This window comes from Anomaloglossus baeobatrachus, chromosome 10 (assembly GCF_048569485.1).
Source record: "Anomaloglossus baeobatrachus isolate aAnoBae1 chromosome 10, aAnoBae1.hap1, whole genome shotgun sequence".
NCBI lineage: Eukaryota > Metazoa > Chordata > Amphibia > Anura > Aromobatidae > Anomaloglossus > Anomaloglossus baeobatrachus.
In genome coordinates this window covers 205,288,492-205,307,353 of record NC_134362.1, presented here as the reverse complement: position 1 = coordinate 205,307,353, position 18,862 = coordinate 205,288,492, and the positions used below count along the sequence as shown (strand labels likewise).

The 18,862-nt window shown below is 55.3% G+C and overlaps 1 protein-coding gene across 1 annotated transcript in view; it reads left to right on the top strand.

Annotated features, from left to right (window-relative positions):
• ITFG1 (integrin alpha FG-GAP repeat containing 1) overlaps nt 1-18,862 on the top strand; it is a 154,821-nt gene that overhangs the window by 104,400 nt on the left and 31,559 nt on the right. Inside the window, exons 12-14 of the mRNA XM_075326183.1 lie at nt 1,785-1,896; nt 6,922-6,959; nt 11,909-11,987. Coding sequence (XP_075182298.1) covers nt 1,785-1,896; nt 6,922-6,959; nt 11,909-11,987 — 229 coding nt within the window. The remainder of the gene's footprint in view (nt 1-1,784; nt 1,897-6,921; nt 6,960-11,908; nt 11,988-18,862) is intronic.

The window sequence follows — 18,862 nt, the reverse complement described above, 5'->3', positions numbered from 1 at the left end:
GCTTTTAGTGGATCGGGAACAGACGGCTCCTGCGCTTTTAGTGGATCGGGAACAGACGGTGCCTGCGCTTTTAGTGGATCGGGAACAGACGGCTCCTGCGCTTTTAGTGGATCGGGAACAGACGGCTCCTGCGCTTTTAGTGGATCGGGAATAGACGGCGCCTGCGCTTTTAGTGGATAGGGAACAGACGGCTCCTGTGCTTTTAGTGGATCGGGAATAGACGGCGCCTGCGCTTTTTGTGGATCGGGAACAGACAGAGCCTGCGCTTTTAGTGGATCGGGAACAGACGGCTCCTGCGCTTTTAGTGGATCGGGAACAGACGGCTCCTGCGCTTTTGGTGGATCGGGGACAGACGGCACCTGCGCTTTTAGTGGATCAGGAACAGACGGCACCTGCGCTTTTAGTGGATCGGGAACAGACGGCTCCTGCGCTTTTAGTGGATCGGGAACAGACGGCTCCTGCGCTTTTAGTGGATTGTGAACAGACGGCTCCTGCGCTTTTAGTGGATCGGGAACAGACGGCTCCTGCGCTTTTAGTGGATCGGGAACAGACGGCTCCTGCGCTTTTAGTGGATCGGGAACAGACGGCTCCTGCGCTTTTAGTGGATCGGGAACAGACGGCTCCTGCGCTTTTAGTGGATCGGGAACAGACGGCTCCTGCGCTTTTAGTGGACCGGGAACAGACGGCTCCTGCGCTTTTAGTGGACCGGGAACAGACTGCACCTGCGCTTTTAGTGGATTGGGAACAGACGGCACCTGCGCTTTTAGTGGACCGGGAACAGACGGCACCTGCGCTTTTAGTGGATCGGGAACAGACTGCACCTGCGCTTTTAGTGGATCGGGAACAGACGGCTCCTGCGCTTTTAGTGGATCGGGAACAGACGGCACCTGCGCTTTTAGTGGATCGGGAACAGACGGCACCTGCGCTTTTAGTGGACCGGGAACAGACGGCTCCTGCGCTTTTAGTGGATTGGGAACAGACGGCTCCTGCGCTTTTAGTGGATTGGGAACAGACGGCTCCTGCGCTTTTAGTGGATCGGGAACAGACTGCACCTGCGCTTTTAGTGGATCGGGAACAGACGGCTCCTGCGCTTTTAGTGGATCGGGAACAGACGGCACCTGCGCTTTTAGTGGATCGGGAACAGACTGCACCTGCGCTTTTAGTGGATCGGGAACAGACGGCTCCTGCGCTTTTAGTGGATCGGGAACAGACGGCTCCTGCGCTTTTAGTGGATTGGGAACAGACGGCACCTGCGCTTTTAGTGGATCGGGAACAGACGGCACCTGCGCTTTTAGTGGATTGGGAACGTACAGTGCCTGTGCTTTTAGTGGATCGGGCGCGGTTGGCGCTCTCACTGGCCCTGCACTTTAGGACTGTGACTGTGACTAGTCCAGATCCGGGTTCCTATCACAGCTTCCATCATGCCTGGAAATATACTCTTATTCCTATCCGTTCCTGGGAAAGTTGGGTGACCTCCGTTCTGGCTCCGTTTATCACCGTGGTGCGGTGCAGATCTGCATAATTAATTAATAATTAACACCATAAATATATTACCGCCGGCTCCGACCCTCCGGCTCCGTCCATGTAGCTTTTAATAAAATTTGATTAAATTATTCACCGCGCCGCTCCGAGCGGATTTATTACTTTGATGTTGGCGATAAACAAAAAACAGATGAATCTGCTGCCAAAGAAACCCTTGCCCCTGATTATCGGCGGAGTCCCCCCATATATCACACGGCATTTGTGGGTCGCTCCCGCTGCTTTATATCTCGTGTTTGTTGCAGGGCGTCCTGGACATCATCGTAGCCAGTAAGAAACCCTCGGAGCAGGAGGACGGCGCCATCAGCGTCCTGATCAACAACTTCGAGGCCGACGCCTATTTTGTGAAAGTGATAGGTAAGAATGGCGGCATTTGTATATCATGTGTAATACGGTATATACACACTGCAACGGGGCCAAGGAGACTTTGTGAGAAATACATTTGTTGTGAAATATGCGTTTCTATGCCAACGGAACGCGAAATAAAAAATAAGGGAAAAGAAATTGTGATGGCTTAAAGGGGAAGTGTCTCCATTTCATTCCATAGCTTTAAGATGAGCATAAACTGCGGGCGGGAGGTGGAAGGTTCAGTGTCTGGAGGGTCCTTCTCCAGCCAAGTGCCCGCAGTCCCTGCCAGAAGAGAAGTCAGCAGCGCTGCAGTGTAAAGCATGGAGCAGGGATGGTTCAGTCTCATATTCACACGGGTTTCTTACTATATCCCCAAATAATATTAACTAGTTGATTGGATTGTGATAAAAAAAAAAATGATTGTAGAGAGACAAATTTAATATTAAAAGCAGCAGATCCGTCCTGCCATCTCTTCTTTATAAGCTCCCACGTTCACATCCTGATATTTTTCTCGCTCTCCCATGTCCCCCGACGCTCTCCTATTTCTCCAGGCACATTCCCATCTTCTCTGCATTCTCCTATCTTCCCCCGGCGCTCTCTGTCCGGTCTCCCCCCGGCGCTCTCTGTCCGGTCTCCCCCCGGCGCTCTCTGTCCGGTCTCCCCCCGGCGCTCTCTGTCCGGTCTCCCCCCGGCGCTCTCTGTCCGGTCTCCCCCCGGCGCTCTCTCTGTCCGGTCTCCCCCCGGCGCTCTCTGTCCGGTCTCCCCCCGGCGCTCTCTGTCCGGTCTCCCCCCGGCGCTCTCTGTCCGGTCTCCCCCCGGCGCTCTCTGTCCGGTCTCCCCCCGGCGCTCTCTGTCCAGTCTCCCCCCGGCGCTCTCTGTCCGGTCTCCCCCCGGCGCTCTCTGTCCGGTCTCCCCCCCGGCGCTCTCTGTCCGGTCTCCCCCCGGCGCTCTCTGTCCGGTCTCCCCCCGGCGCTCTCTGTCCGGTCTCCCCCCGGCGCTCTCTGTCCGGTCTCCCCCCGGCGCTCTCTCTCCGGTCTCCCCCCGGCACTCTCTCCAGTGTTCCGTCTTCTCTCGGCACGCTCTCCCATCTCCCCTGAACACTTCTGTTCCCCGTGCTCTCCCGTTTCTCCCAGAACGCTCTTGTTTTCCCCCCACGCGCTCTCTTGTTTTCCCCCCACGCGCTCTCTTGTTTTCCCCCCACGCGCTCTCTCGTTTCCCCCCGCGCGCTCTCTCGTTTCCCCCCGCGCGCTCTCTCGTTTCCCCCCGCGCGCTCTCTCGTTTCCCCCGCGCGCTCTCTCGTTTCCCCCCGCGCGCTCTCTCGTTTCCCCCCGCGCGCTCTCTCGTTTCCCCCCGCGCGCTCTCTCGTTTCCCCCCACGCGCTCTCTCGTTTCCCACCCGCACTCTCCCGTTTCCCCTCCCGCGCGCTCTCCCGTTTCCCCTCCCGCGCGCTCTCCCGTTTTCCCCCTGCTCGATCTCCCGTTCCACCGGGGCACGCTCCCTTCCCCCTTGCGCACACTCTCTCCTGTTTCCCCACTCTTGCTTTCCCGTTTCCCCCCTTGCACTCTCCCGTTCCCCCCCCGCGCGCGCTCTCCCATTTCCTCCCCTTGCATGCTCTCCCATTTCCCCCCTGCTCGCTCCCCCGTTTCCACCGGGGCGCGCGCGTTTCCACCCCCCCCCCCCCCGCGCACTCTCTCCCGTTTTCCCACTCTCGCTTTCCCGTTTCCCCCCTTGCACTCTCCCGTTTCCTCCCCTCGCGCGCTCTCCCATTTTCCCCCTGCTCGATCTCCCGTTTCCACCGGGCGCGCGCCCCTTCCCCCCCCCTCTGCCCACTCTCTCCCGTCCCCCCCGTGTTCTCACCCGTTTCCCCCCGTGCTCTCTCCCGTCCCCCCCGTGTTCTCACCCGTTTTCCCCCGCTCTGTCTCGTCTTCCCCGCCCTCTCCTCTCTCACTTCTCCCCCACCCTCTCCCTTCTCCCCTGCGGGCATCCCGGTACGCTCTCCCGTCTCCCGCGCGCTCTCCCGTCTCCCGCGCGCTCTCCCGTCTCCCGCGCGCTCTCCCGTCTCCCGCGCGCTCTCCCGTCTCCCGCGCGCTCTCCCGTCTCCCGCGCGCTCTCCCGTCTCCCGCGCGCTCTCCCGTCTCCCGCGCGCTCTCCCGTCTCCCGCGCGCTCTCCCGTCTCCCGCGCGCTCTCCCGTCTCCCGCGCGCTCTCCCGTCTCCCGCGCGCTCTCCCGTCTCCCGCCCCCTATCCCGTCTCCCGCCCCCTATCCCGTCTCCCGCCCCCTATCCCGTCTCCCGCCCCCTATCCCGTCTCCCGCCCCCTATCCCGTCTCCCGCGCCCTCTCGGCTCTACCGCGCCCTCTCGGCTCTCCCGCGCCCTCTCCCGTCTCCCGTGCCCTCTCCCGTCTCCCCCGCCGTCTCCCGCGCCCTCTCGCGTCTCCCGCGCCCTCTTGCGTCTCCCGCGCCCTCTCCCTTCTCCCCCTCGCGCTCTTTTGTCTCTGCCCCCGCGCTCTCTTGTCTCCCCTGTGGGCTTCGCAGCGCTCTCTCCTGTCTTCCCCGCACACTCTGGCACTCTCTCGTCTCTTCTGCGGGCATCCCAGCACTTTCTCATGTTTCCTCTGCACTCTATCTGCCACTCGCTCGCCTCCCCTGCGGAATCCTTGGTGCTTTCTCCCGTCTCTCTTGTGGGCACCTTGGCACTCTCTCCTGTCTCCCACGCGCTCTGTCCAGCACTCTCCCGTCTCCCCTGTGGTCTCCTTGGCACTCTCTCGTCTCCCCTGCACTCTCTTTGGCACTCTCTCGTCTCCCCTGTGGGCATCTTGGCACTCTCTCCTATCTCCCTCGTGCTCTGTCTGGCACTCTCTAATCTCCCCTGTGGTCTATTTGGCGCTCTCTCCCATCTCCCGCACGCTCTCCCTTCTCCCCGCCTTGTCCTTTCTCCCCCGCACACTCTGAAACTCTCTCATCTCCCCCGTGGTCTCCTTGGCGCTCTCTCCCATCTCCCGCACGCTCTGTTCGGCACTCTCGCGTTTCCCTTGCGCTCTCTCTGGCACGCTCTCGTCTCCCCTGCATTCTCTCTGGCGCTCTCTCGTCTCTCCTGTGGTCTCTTCGGCACTCTCTCCTCTCCCCTGCGGTCTCTTCGGCACTCTCTCCTTTCCCCTGCGGTCTCTTCGGCACTCTCTCCTCTCCCCTGCGGTCTCTTCGGCACTCTCTCCTCTCCCCTGCGGTCTCTTCGGCACTCTCTCCTTTCCCCTGTGGTCTCTCCGGCACTCTCTCCTTTCCCCTGCGGTCTCTTCGGCACTCTCTCCTCTCCCCTGCGGTCTCTTTGGCACTCTCTCCTCTCCCCTGCGGTCTCTCCGGCACTCTCTCCTCTCCCCTGCGGTCTCTTCGGCACTCTCTCTCGTCTCCCCCGCACTTTCCCGGCAGCTTATCATCTCCAGTGAAGCGCGCTGGATTAATTACACTCATTCCCGGGGACGCGGTGGCGCCGTCTTCCCCCGACATCTCGGGTTATGAAGGATGTAAAATATAATGATCAGTTTGTAAATTTTAAAAAGAAAACAGGAGACCCGGCGGCTGCTGCGCGGTGCGGGGGACGTCCATGTAGTCGCGCTCTCCGCCCGTGCAGCGGCGTCTCTTGGCAGGGGCATGAACAGATGTTGGCCGGTATTAAGGCGTCTTGGAGTAATGGTCCGGACATGGTGATTGGTCGTCTGCTCGTGTAAAGCTCCTGCATTTCACCACGGAGCGGCTCAATCTCCTGGCCGAGCTCCGGCTATAAATATCCCCGCACACCGGGATTTCCCGGAGTCCGGCCGACGCTCGCGCAGCACGCTGCTCTGGGGTCTCCTGTGTAAATGCAGCTGGTGCTGTGTCCATCCGCAGTCTCCCCTACCTCAGCAACACGTACAGCATGAAGGCCAGCACAGGAAGAAGAGAGGGGTCTCCCGCAAATCCCCCTTATTAATAAAGTCCTGGAGTTTTATAACCGACGTCATTCCCCATCATAGGAGCATCGGGGGCCGACAATCCGCAGAGACCTCCTACTGCTCACAGCTGGGGGTCTGTTACTGTTGTATCTGGTGCAGACCATGAGCTAAACACAGCTCTCCCCCGGCCCAGACACCAAAGTACCAACCCCGCAGCTGTGACAAGTACCAGCAGGGCACATATAATTATATATACTGGTCCACACGGCCCATCCAGCTGGTGCCGGGCCCTATACTGGTCCACACGGCCCATCCAGCTGGTGCCGGGCCCTATACTGGTCCACACGGCCCATCCAGACAATCCGCAGAGACCTCCTACTGCTCACAGCTGGGGGTCTGTTACTGTTGTATCTGGTGCAGACCATGAGCTAAACACAGCTCTCCCCCGGCCCGGACACCATAGTACCAACCCCGCAGCTGTGACAAGTACCAGCAGGGTACATATAATTATATATACTGGTCCACACGGCCCATCCAGCTGGTGCCGGGCCCTATACTGGTCCACACGGCCCATCCAGCTGGTGCCGGGCCCTATACTGGTCCACACGGCCCATCCAGCTGGTGCCAGGCCCTATACTGGTCCACACGGCCCATCCAGCTGGTGCCAGGCCCTATACTGGTCCACACGGCCCATCCAGTTGGTGCCAGGCTCTATACTGGCCCACACGACCCATCCAGTTGGTGCGAGGCCCTTTTCTGGTCCACACGACCCATCCAGTTGGTGCCAGGCCCTATACTGGCCCACACGACCCATCCAGTTGGTGCCAGGCCCTATACTGGCCCACACGACCCATCCAGTTGGTGCCAGGCCCTATACTGGTCCACACGACCCATCCAGTTGGTGCCAGGCCCTATACTGGCCCACACGACCCATCCAGTTGGTGCCAGGGCCTATACTGGCCCACACGACCCATCCAGCTGGTGCCAGGCCCTATACTGGTCCACACGGTCCAATCAGCTGGCGCCAGGCCCAATGCTCTCCCATGGGCACACAGGGGGTAAGATAATATGCAGCCGGCGCTAACTCCTCGTCTCTTCTTCTTCTTCTAGTGCTCAGTGGCATTTGCTCCAATGACTGCCCACACCAGGTAAGGACCCTGCGACCCCCCCCCCCCCCCCCCAACCACCTTGTATAGTATTCTTATAGGAAAAGCACTCCTGAAACACTCTGTGCTGCAGAGAACATCACACCCCTCATTACATCAGCACGCTATCCTCTCCTGAAACACTCTGTGCTGCAGGGAACATCACACCCCTCATTACATCAGCACGCTATCCACACCTGAAACACTCTGTGCTGCAGGGAACATCACACCCCCTCAGTACATCAGCATGCTATCCTCTCCTGAAACACTCTGTGCTGCAGGGAACATCAGATCCACTCATTACATCAGCACGCTATCCTCTCCTGAAACACTCTGTGCTGCAGGGAACATCACACCCCTCATTACATCAGCATGTTATCCTCTCCTGAAACACTCTGTGCTGCAGGGAACATCAGGTACACTCATTACATCAGCACGCTATCCTCTCCTCAAACACTCTGTGCTGCAGGGAACATCACACCCCTCATTACATCAGCACGCTATCCTCTCCTGAAACACTCTGTGCTGCAGGGAGCATCACACCCCCTCATTACATCAGCACGCTATCCTCTCCTGAAACACTCTGTGCTGCAGGGAGCATCACACCCCTCATTACATCAGCATGCTATCCTCTCCTGAAACACTCTGTGCTGCAGGGAGCATCAGATCCCTCATTACATCAGCACGCTATCCTCTCCTGAAACACTCTGTGCTGCAGGGAACATCACACCCCTCATTACATCAGCACGCTATCCTCTCCTGAAACACTCTGTGCTTCAGGGAGCATCAGATCCCTCATTACATCAGCACGCTATCCTCTCCTGAAACACTCTGTGCTGCAGGGAGCATCAGATCCCTCATTACATCAGCACGCTATCCTCTCCTGAAACACTCTGTGCTGCAGGGAGCATCAGATCCCTCATTACATCAGCACGCTATCCTCTCCTGAAACACTCTGTGCTGCAGGGAGCATCAGACCCCCTCATTACATCAGCACGCTATCCTCTCCTGAAACACTCTGTGCTGCAGGGAGCATCACACCCCTCATTACATCAGCACGCTATCCTCTCCTGAAACACTCTGTGCTGCAGGGAACATCAGACCCCCTCATTACATCAGCACGCTATCCTCTCCTGAAACACTCTGTGCTGCAGGGAACATCACATCCCTCATTACATCAGCACGCTATCCTCTCCTGAAACACTCTGTGCTGCAGGGAACATCAGACCCCCTCATTACATCAGCACGCTATCCTCTCCTGAAACACTCTGTGCTGCAGGGAGCATCAGATCCCCTCATTACATCAGCACGCTATCCTCTCCTGAAACACTCTGTGCTGCAGGGAACATCACACCCCTCATTACATCAGCACGCTATCCTCTCCTGAAACACTCTGTGCTGCAGGGAACATCAGACCCCCTCATTACATCAGCACGCTATCCTCTCCTGAAACACTCTGTGCTGCAGGGAGCATCAGATCCCCTCATTACATCAGCACGCTATCCTCTCTTGAAACACTCTGTGCTGCAGGGAGCATCAGATCCCTCATTACATCAGCATGTTATCCTCTCCTGAAACACTCTGTGCTGCAGGGAGCATCAGATCCCCTCATTACATCAGCATGTTATCCTCTCCTGAAACACTCTGTGCTGCAGGGAGCATCAGATCCCCTCATTACATCAGCATGCTATCCTCTCTTGAAACACTCTGTGCTGCAGGGAACATCACACCCCTCATTACATCAGCACGCTATCCTCTCCTGAAACACTCTGTGCTGCAGGGAACATCACACCCCTCATTACATCAGCACGCTATCCTCTCCTGAAACACTCTGTGCTGCAGGGAGCATCAGATCCCTCATTACATCAGCACGCTATCCTCTCCTGAAACACTCTGTGCTGCAGGGAGAACCTGCGAGTCTGACGCGGTCACATTAGTGCGGGGGGCACCGGTGGCGGCGGCTTCCTCCTTGATGTGTCTGGCGGTATGCGGTTCTTGTAGGGGATATATATATACAGCGGGGTCAGCGGCGCGGGTGACCCCCTCCTCGCCCGCTTTGTGCTCGGCCCTTTTCATGTCTCTTCTCTTTGTGCCGGATGTCACCGGGGTCTGCTCCGTGAAGCCGCCGAGCTATTGATTTTCTTAAAAGCGCGGGTCCCGTGCGCCGCGCTCCTCCCGGGGGCCGCGCCGCCTGCTTTTGATGTTTCTTTCCCTCCTCAGACGCGGGCGCCACATCTGTAATATATCAGGAGAAATGCCGGAGGAGTGAATAGGGAGGCTGACCCCGCGACCGGCGCTCATTACCGCAGCCTAAAAGAGGAGCGCATTCCTCCCGGGAAACGGCGGATGAGAAAGGGATGAGGCGGCGCGGGGGTCCGATATTATCTGCAGCTTCACGCCAGCTCTTTTCAGGCTCCTTTTCCAGACGTCGTGCCTGGATGTGGTGCATTTTGCCCCCACGGGCTGCGGTTTAGGCCCGGCCTATGACAGGCCAGGCGTGGTACTGGTACCGGTACTATTCCTTCCTGGTTTCCTTCTTCACGGCTGGATTTTGCGCTTTGTTTTTGTTTTTTTTATGCTGCGGACGGACTCCGTATACAGCGCGGTAAAATAACGGAGACCAGTCGGACCCCATTGTTGTCCACTGTGGCGGCGGCTTCGTCTCTGCACGGCGTGACACGGCAGCTCGGTGGTGATTCATCCTCCCGGGAGGCAGCAGATCACACATTGTGCATGCTCCGCTGCCATGAGTGAGTGGCAGCGTCCTTCAACCGCGCAGAGGTCGCCCCGTCATGTGCCGCTCTGATAGTGACAGTACGTTCTGCTGCCATCAGATGACCGCGTCAGGGCAACGCAGCGTTACATGGGACTGACAGACGGCAGCATCAGAGTGACGCAGCGTTACATGGGACTGAGACGGCAGCATCAGAGCGGCGCAGCGTTACATGGGACTGACAGACGGTAGCATCAGAGCGACGCATTACATGGGACTGACAGACAGCAGCATTGGAGCGACGCAGCGTTACATGGGACTGAGACGGCAGCATCAGAGCAACGCAGCGTTACATGGGACTGACAGACGGCAGCATCGGAGTGACGCAGCATTACATGGGACTGACAGACGGCAGCATCGGAGTGACACATTACATGGGACTGACAGATGGCAGCATCGGAGTGACGCAGCATTAAATGGGACTGACAGACGGCAGCATCGGAGCGACGCAGCGTTACATGGGACTGACAGACGGCAGCATCGGAGTGACGCAGCGTTACATGGGACTGAGACGGCAGCATCGGAGTGACGCAGCGTTACATGGGACTGAGACGGCAGCATCAGAGCGACGCAGCGTTACATGGGACTGACAGACGGCAGCATCGGAGTGACGCAGCATTACATGGGACTGACAGACAGCAGCATCGGAGTGACTCATTACATGGGACTGACAGATGGCAGCAATCGGAGTGACGCAGCATTAAATGGGACTGACAGACGGCAGCATCGGAGCGACGCAGCATTACATGGGACTGACAATGCACCCGATCACCTCACTGCGGCCCTCCGTCCTATGCACATTTGCAGTGCTGGATGGAGATGAGCGGTGTCCTGACCCCTAATGTTAGTTCAGCTCTCGGGGGGTCTCACTCTGGTCACACAGCTCTGGGGGTCTCACTCTGGTCACACAGCTCTGGGGTCTCACTCTGGTCACACAGCTCTGGGGGTCTCACTCTGGTCACACAGCTCTGGGGTCTCACTATGGTCACACAGCTCTGGGGGGTCTCACTCTGGTCACACAGCTCTAGGGGGTCTCACTCTGGTCACACAGCTCGGGGGTCTCACTCTGGTCACACAGCTCTGGGGGGTCTCACTCTGGTCACACAGCTCTGGGGGGTCTCACTCTGGTCACACAGCTCTGGGGGGTCTCACTCTGGTCACACAGCTCTGGGGGTCTCACTCTGGTCACACAGCTCTGGGGTCTCACTCTGGTCACACAGCTCTGGGGGTCTCACTCTGGTCACACAGCTCTGGGGGGTCTCACTCTGGTCACACAGCTCTAGGGGGTCTCACTCTGGTCACACAGCTCGGGGGTCTCACTCTGGTCACACAGCTCTGGGGGGTCTCACTCTGGTCACACAGCTCGGGGGGTCTCACTCTGGTCACACAGCTCGGGGGGTCTCACTCTGGTCACACAGTTCTGGGGGTCTCACTCTGGTCACACAGCTCTGGGGGTCTCACTCTGGTCACACAGCTCTGGGGGTCTCACTCTGGTCACACAGCTCTTGGGGTCTCACTCTGGTCACATAGCTCTGGGGGGTCTCACTCTGGTCACACAGCTCGGGGGGTCTCACTCTGGTCACACAGCTCGGGGGGTCTCAGTCTGGTCACACAGCTCGGGGGTCTCACTCTGGTCACACAGCTCGGGGGTCTCACTCTGGTCACACAGCTCTGGGGGTCTCACTCTGGTCACACAGCTCTGGGGGTCTCACTCTGGTCACACAGCTCTGGGGGTCTCACTCTGGTCACATAGCTCTGGGGGGTCTCACTCTGGTCACACAGCTCGGGGGGTCTCACTCTGGTCACACAGCTCGGGGGTCTCACTCTGGTCACACAGCTCTGGGGGTCTCACTCTGGTCACACAGCTCTGGGGGTCTCACTCTGCTCACATAGCTCTGGGGGTCTCAGTCTGGTCACACAGCTCTGGGGGTCTCACTCTGGTCACACAGCTCGGGGGTCTCACTCTGGTCACACAGCTCTGGGGGTCTCACTCTGGTCACACAGCTCTGGGGGTCTCACTCTGGTCACACAGCTCGGGGAGTCATCATCACATGAGTGTGCACACTGTGCCCCTGACATACTCTGTGCTGCTGTGGGAAGCCTCTTGCATTGTCTGCTGTGGCAGGAGTGACGCTCATCGTCGCCGCTGTCATTAATCTCGCTCTTCCTCCCGTTTCAGCCTTTCGGTGTGAATCAGCCGGGTCCGTACATCATGTACATGACGGTGGACGCCAACGGGTACCTGAAAAACGCATCCGGTAAGATAATCCGGGGGTCCGGGGCAGGGGGTGACAGTGAAAGTGCTTCTGCTATACAGCGCCCCCTGCAGGTGCAGCTAATGACCCCCTGATTATTTGTGGGAATCCTCTCCTCTTGCACTCACTGTCTGCAGATAATCTAAACAGGCAGTGCTGCAGTGTAAAGCACCGGGGACAGCCAAAGCCTCTGATGAGACAGGAGGGGGATTCCAGGCTCTCAGCATTTATTAGTCACCAATCATTCATCCTAATAAAGGCCAGCTGCAGTGTAAAGCATGGGGGATAAACAATGTAGTGTTTGTAGCTGTGGAGCGGCCACAGTGCATTTGTATCAGAATATTTTTGTTTTCTTCCCCACGCCATTATATCAGTGCAGGGAGTGATATCACGGTGTGGCGCCATTATATCAGTGCGGTGAGTGATATCACGGTGTGGCGCCATTATATCAGTGCGGTGAGTGATATCACGGTGTGGAGCCATTATATCAGTGCAGTGAGTGATATCACGGTGCGGCTCCATTATATCAGTGCAGGGAGTGATATCACGGTGTGGCGCCATTATATCAGTGCGGTGAGTGATATCACGGTGTGGAGCCATTATATCAGTGCGGTGAGTGATATCACGGTGTGGAGCCATTATATCAGTGCGGTGAGTGATATCACGGTGTGGAGCCATTATATCAGTGCGGTGAGTGATATCACGGTGTGGAGCCATTATATCAGTGCGGTGAGTGATATCACGGTGTGGAGTCATTATATCTGTGCGGTGAGTGATATCACGGTGTGGAGCCATTATATCAGTGCGGTGAGTGATATCATGGTGTGGCGCCATTATATCAGTGCGGTGAGTGATATCACGGTGTGGAGCCATTATATCAGTGCAGTGAGTGATATCACGGTGTGGAGCCATTATATCAGTGCAGTGAGTGATATCACGGTGTGGAGCCATTATATCAGTGCGGTGAGTGATATCACGGTGTGGAGCCATTATATCAGTGCGGTGAGTGATATCACGGTATGGAGCCATTATATCAGTGCAGGGAGTGATATCACGGTGTGGAGCCATTATATCAGTGCAGGGAGTGATATCACAGTGTGGAGCCATTATATCAGTGCGGTGAGTGATATCACGGTGTGGAGCCATTATATCAGTGCGGTGAGTGATATCACAGTGTGGAGCCATTATATCAGTGCGGTGAGTGATATCACAGTGTGGAGCCATTATATCAGTGCGGTGAGTGATATCACGGTGTGGAGCCATTATATCAGTGCAGTGAGTGATATCACGGTGTGGCTCCATTATATCAGTGCAGTGAGTGATATCACGGTGTGGAGCCATTATATCAGTGCGGTGAGTGATATCACGGTGTGGAGCCATTATATCAGTGCGGTGAGTGATATCACGGTATGGAGCCATTATATCAGTGCAGGGAGTGATATCACGGTGTGGCGCCATTATATCAGTGCAGGGAGTGATATCACAGTGTGGAGCCATTATATCAGTGCGGTGAGTGATATCACGGTGTGGAGCCATTATATCAGTGCAGGGAGTGATATCACGGTGTGGAGCCATTATATCAGTGCAGGGAGTGATATCACAGTGTGGAGCCATTATATCAGTGCAGGGAGTGATATCACGGTGTGGAGCCATTATATCAGTGCAGGGAGTGATATCACGGTGTGGCGCCATTATATCAGTGCAGGGAGTGATATCACAGTGTGGAGCCATTATATCAGTGCGGTGAGTGATATCACGGTGCGGCTCCATTATATCAGTGCGATGAGTGATATCACAGTGTGGAGCCATTATATCAGTGCAGGGAGTGATATCACGGTGTGGCGCCATTATATCAGTGCGGTGAGTGATATCACGGTGTGGCGCCATTATATCAGTGCGGTGAGTGATATCACGGTGTGGCGCCATTATATCAGTGCAGGGAGTGATATCACGGTGTGGCGCCATTATATCAGTGCGGTGAGTGATATCACAGTGTGGAGCCATTATATCAGTGCAGGGAGTGATATCACGGTGTGGCGCCATTATATCAGTGCGGTGAGTGATATCACGGTGTGGCGCCATTATATCAGTGCGGTGAGTGATATAACGGTGTGGAGCCATTATATCAGTGCGGTGAGTGATATCACGGTGTGGAGCCATTATATCAGTGCAGTGAGTGATATCACGGTGTGGAGTCATTATATCAGTGCAGGGAGTGATATCACGGTGTGGCGCCATTATATCAGTGCAGGGAGTGATATCACGGTGTGGCGCCATTATATCAGTGTGGTGAGTGATATCACGGTGTGGAGCCATTATATCAGTGCGGTGAGTGATATCACGGTGTGGAGCCATTATATCAGTGCAGTGAGTGATATCACGGTGTGGAGCCATTATATCAGTGCGGTGAATGATATCACGGTGTGGCGCCATTATATCAGTGCAGTGAGTGATATCACGGTGTGGAGCCATTATATCAGTGCGGTGAGTGATATCACGGTGTGGCTCCATTATATCAGTGCGGTGAGTGATATCACGGTGTGGCTCCATTATATCAGTGCGGTGAGTGATATCACGGTGTGGAGCCATTATATCAGTGCAGGGAGTGATATCACGGTGTGGAGCCATTATATCAGTGCAGGGAGTGATATCACGGTGTGGTGTCATTATATCAGTGCGGTGAGTGATATCACGGTGTGGCGCCATTATATCAGTGCGGTGAGTGATATCACGGTGTGGAGCCATTATATCAGTGCGGTGAGTGATATCACGGTGTGGAGCCATTATATCAGTGCGGTGAGTGATATCACAGTGTGGAGCCATTATATCAGTGCAGGGAGTGATATCACGGTGTGGCGCCATTATATCAGTGCGGTGAGTGATATCACGGTGTGGAGCCATTATATCTGTGCAGTGAGTGATATCACGGTGTGGAGCCATTATATCAGTGCAGGGAGTGATATCACAGTGTGGAGCCATTATATCAGTGCGGTGAGTGATATCACGGTGTGGCGCCATTATATCAGTGCGGTGAGTGATATCACGGTGTGGTGCCATTATATCAGTGCGGTGAGTGATATCACGGTGTGGTGCCATTATATCAGTGCAGTGAGTGATATCACGGTGTGGAGCCATTATATCAGTGCAGTGAGTGATATCACGGTGTGGAGCCATTATATCAGTGCGGTGAGTGATATCACGGTGTGGCGCCATTATATCAGTGCAGGGAGTGATATCACGGTGTGGCGCCATTATATCAGTGCAGGGAGTGATATCACGGTGTGGCTCCATTATATCAGTGCAGTGAGTGATATCACGGTGTGGTGCCATTATATCAGTGCGGTGAGTGATATCACGGTGTGGCGCCATTATATCAGTGCAGGGAGTGATATCACGGTGTGGCTCCATTATATTAGTGCGGTGAGTGATATCACGGTGTGGCGCCATTATATCAGTGCGGTGAGTGATATCACGGTGTGGCGCCATTATATCAGTGCGGTGAGTGATATCACGGTGTTGCGCCATTATATCAGTGCGGTGAGTGATATCACGGTGTGGCGCCATTATATCAGTGCGGTGAGTGATATCACGGTGTGGCGCCATTATATCAGTGCGGTGAGTGATATCACGGTGTGGTGCCATTATATCAGTGCGGTGAGTGATATCACGCTGCGGCTCCATTATATCAGTGCGGTGAGTGATATCACGGTGTGGCGCCATATCAGTGCAGGGAGTGATATCACGGTGTGGCGCCATTATATCAGTGCGGTGAGTGATATCACGGTGTGGCGCCATTATATCAGTGCAGGGAGTGATATCACGGTGTGGCTCCATTATATCAGTGCGGTGAGTGATATCACGGTGTGGCTCCATTATATCAGTGCGGTGAGTGATATCACGGTGTGGCGCCATTATATCAGTGCGGTGAGTGATATCACGGTGTGGTGCCATTATATCAGTGCGGTGAGTGATATCACGGTGTGGCGCCATTATATCAGTGCGGTGAGTGATATCACGGTGTGGCGCCATTATATCAGTGCGGTGAGTGATATCACGGTGTGGCGCCATTATATCAGTGCGGTGAGTGATATCACGGTGTGGCGCCATTATATCAGTGCGGTGAGTGATATCACGGTGTGGCGCCATTATATCAGTGCGGTGAGTGATATCACGGTGTGGCGCCATTATATCAGTGCGGTGAGTGATATCACGGTGTGGCGCCATTATATCAGTGCGGTGAGTGATATCACGGTGTGGCGCCATTATATCAGTGCGGTGAGTGATATCACGGTGTGGCGCCATTATATCAGTGCGGTGAGTGATATCACGGTGTGGCGCCATTATATCAGTGCGGTGAGTGATATCACGGTGTGGCGCCATTATATCAGTGCGGTGAGTGATATCACGGTGTGGCGCCATTATATCAGTGCGGTGAGTGATATCACGGTGTGGCGCCATTATATCAGTGCGGTGAGTGATATCACGGTGTGGCGCCATTATATCAGTGCGGTGAGTGATATCACGGTGTGGCGCCATTATATCAGTGCGGTGAGTGATATCACGGTGTGGAGCCATTATATCAGTGCGGTGAGTGATATCACGCTGCGGCTCCATTATATCAGTGCGGTGAGTGATATCACGCTGCGGCTCCATTATATCAGTGCGGTGAGTGATATCACGGTGTGGAGCCATTATATCAGTGCAGGGAGTGATATCACGGTGTGGCGCCATTATATCAGTGCGGTGAGTGATATCACGGTGTGGAGCCATTATATCAGTGCAGTGAGTGATATCACGGTGTGGAGCCATTATATCAGTGCGGTGAATGATATCACGGTGTGGCGCCATTATATCAGTGCAGTGAGTGATATCACGGTGTGGCGCCATTATATCAGTGCGGTGAGTGATATCACGGTGTGGAGCCATTATATTAGTGCGGCGAGTGATATCACGGTGTGGCGCCATTATATCTGTGCGGTGAGTGATATCACGGTGTGGCGCCATTATATCAGTGCGGTGAGTGATATCACGGTGTGGCGCCATTATATCAGTGCGGTGAGTGATATCACGGTGTGGCGCCATTATATCAGTGCAGTGAGTGATATCACGGTGTGGCGCCATTATATCAGTGCGGTGAGTGATATCACGGTGTGGAGCCATTATATCAGTGCGGTGAGTGATATCACGGTGTGGCGCCATTATATCAGTGCGGTGAGTGATATCACGGTGTGGCGCCATTATATCAGTGCGGTGAGTGATATCACGGTGTGGCGCCATTATATCAGTGCGGCGAGTGATATCACGGTATGGCGCCATTATATCTGTGCGGTGAGTGATATCACGGTGTGGCGCCATTATATCTGTGCGGTGAGTGATATCACGGTGTGGCGCCATTATATCTGTGCGGTGAGTGATATCACGGTGTGGCGCCATTATATCTGTGCGGTGAGTGATATCACGGTGTGGCGCCATTATATCTGTGCGGTGAGTGATATCACGCTGCGGCTCCATTATATCTGTGCGGTGAGTGATATCACGGTGTGGAGCCATTATATCTGTGCGGTGAGTGATATCACGGTGTGGCGCCATTATATCTGTGCGGTGAGTGATATCACGCTGCGGCTCCATTATATCTGTGCGGTGAGTGATATCACGGTGTGGCGCCATTATATCTGTGCGGTGAGTGATATCACGGTGTGGCGCCATTATATCTGTGCGGTGAGTGATATCACGGTGTGGCGCCATTATATCTGTGCGGTGAGTGATATCACGCTGCGGCTCCATTATATCTGTGCGGTGAGTGATATCACGGTGTGGAGCCATTATATCTGTGCGGTGAGTGATATCACGGTGTGGCGCCATTATATCTGTGCGGTGAGTGATATCACGCTGCGGCTCCATTATATCTGTGCGGTGAGTGATATCACGCTGCGGCTCCATTATATCTGTGCGGTGAGTGATATCACGGTGTGGCGCCATTATATCTGTGCGGTGAGTGATATCACGGTGTGGCGCCATTATATCTGTGCGGTGAGTGATATCACGGTGTGGCGCCATTATATCTGTGCGGTGAGTGATATCACGGTGTGGCGCCATTATATCTGTGCGGTGAGTGATATCACGGTGTGGAGCCATTATATCTGTGCGGTGAGTGATATCACGGTGTGGCGCCATTATATCTGTGCGGTGAGTGATATCACGGTGTGGCGCCATTATATCTGTGCGGTGAGTGATATCACGGTGTGGCGCCATTATATCTGTGCGGTGAGTGATATCACGGTGTGGCGCCATTATATCAGTGCGGTGAGTGATATCACGGTGTGGCGCCATTATATCAGTGCGGTGAGTGATATCACGGTGTGGCGCCATTATATCAGTGCGGTGAGTGATATCACGCTGCGGCTCCATTATATCTGTGCGGTGAGTGATATCACGGTGTGGCTCCATTATATCAGTGCGGTGAGTGATATCACGGTGTGGAGCCATTATATCAGTGCGGTGAGTGATATCACGCTGCGGCTCCATTATATCAGTGCAGGGAGTGATATCACGGTGTGGAGCCATTATATCAGTGCAGGGAGTGATATCACGCTGCGGCTCCATTATATCAGTGCGGTGAGTGATATCACGCTGCGGCTCCATTATATCAGTGCGGTGAGTGATATCACGCTGCGGCTCCATTATATCAGTGCGGTGAGTGATATCACGGTGTGGCGCCATTATATCAGTGCGGTGAGTGATATCACGGTGTGGAGCCATTATATCAGTGCGGCGAGTGATATCACGGTGTGGCGCCATTATATCTGTGCGGTGAGTGATATCACGGTGTGGCGCCATTATATCTGTGCGGTGAGTGATATCACGGTGTGGCGCCATTA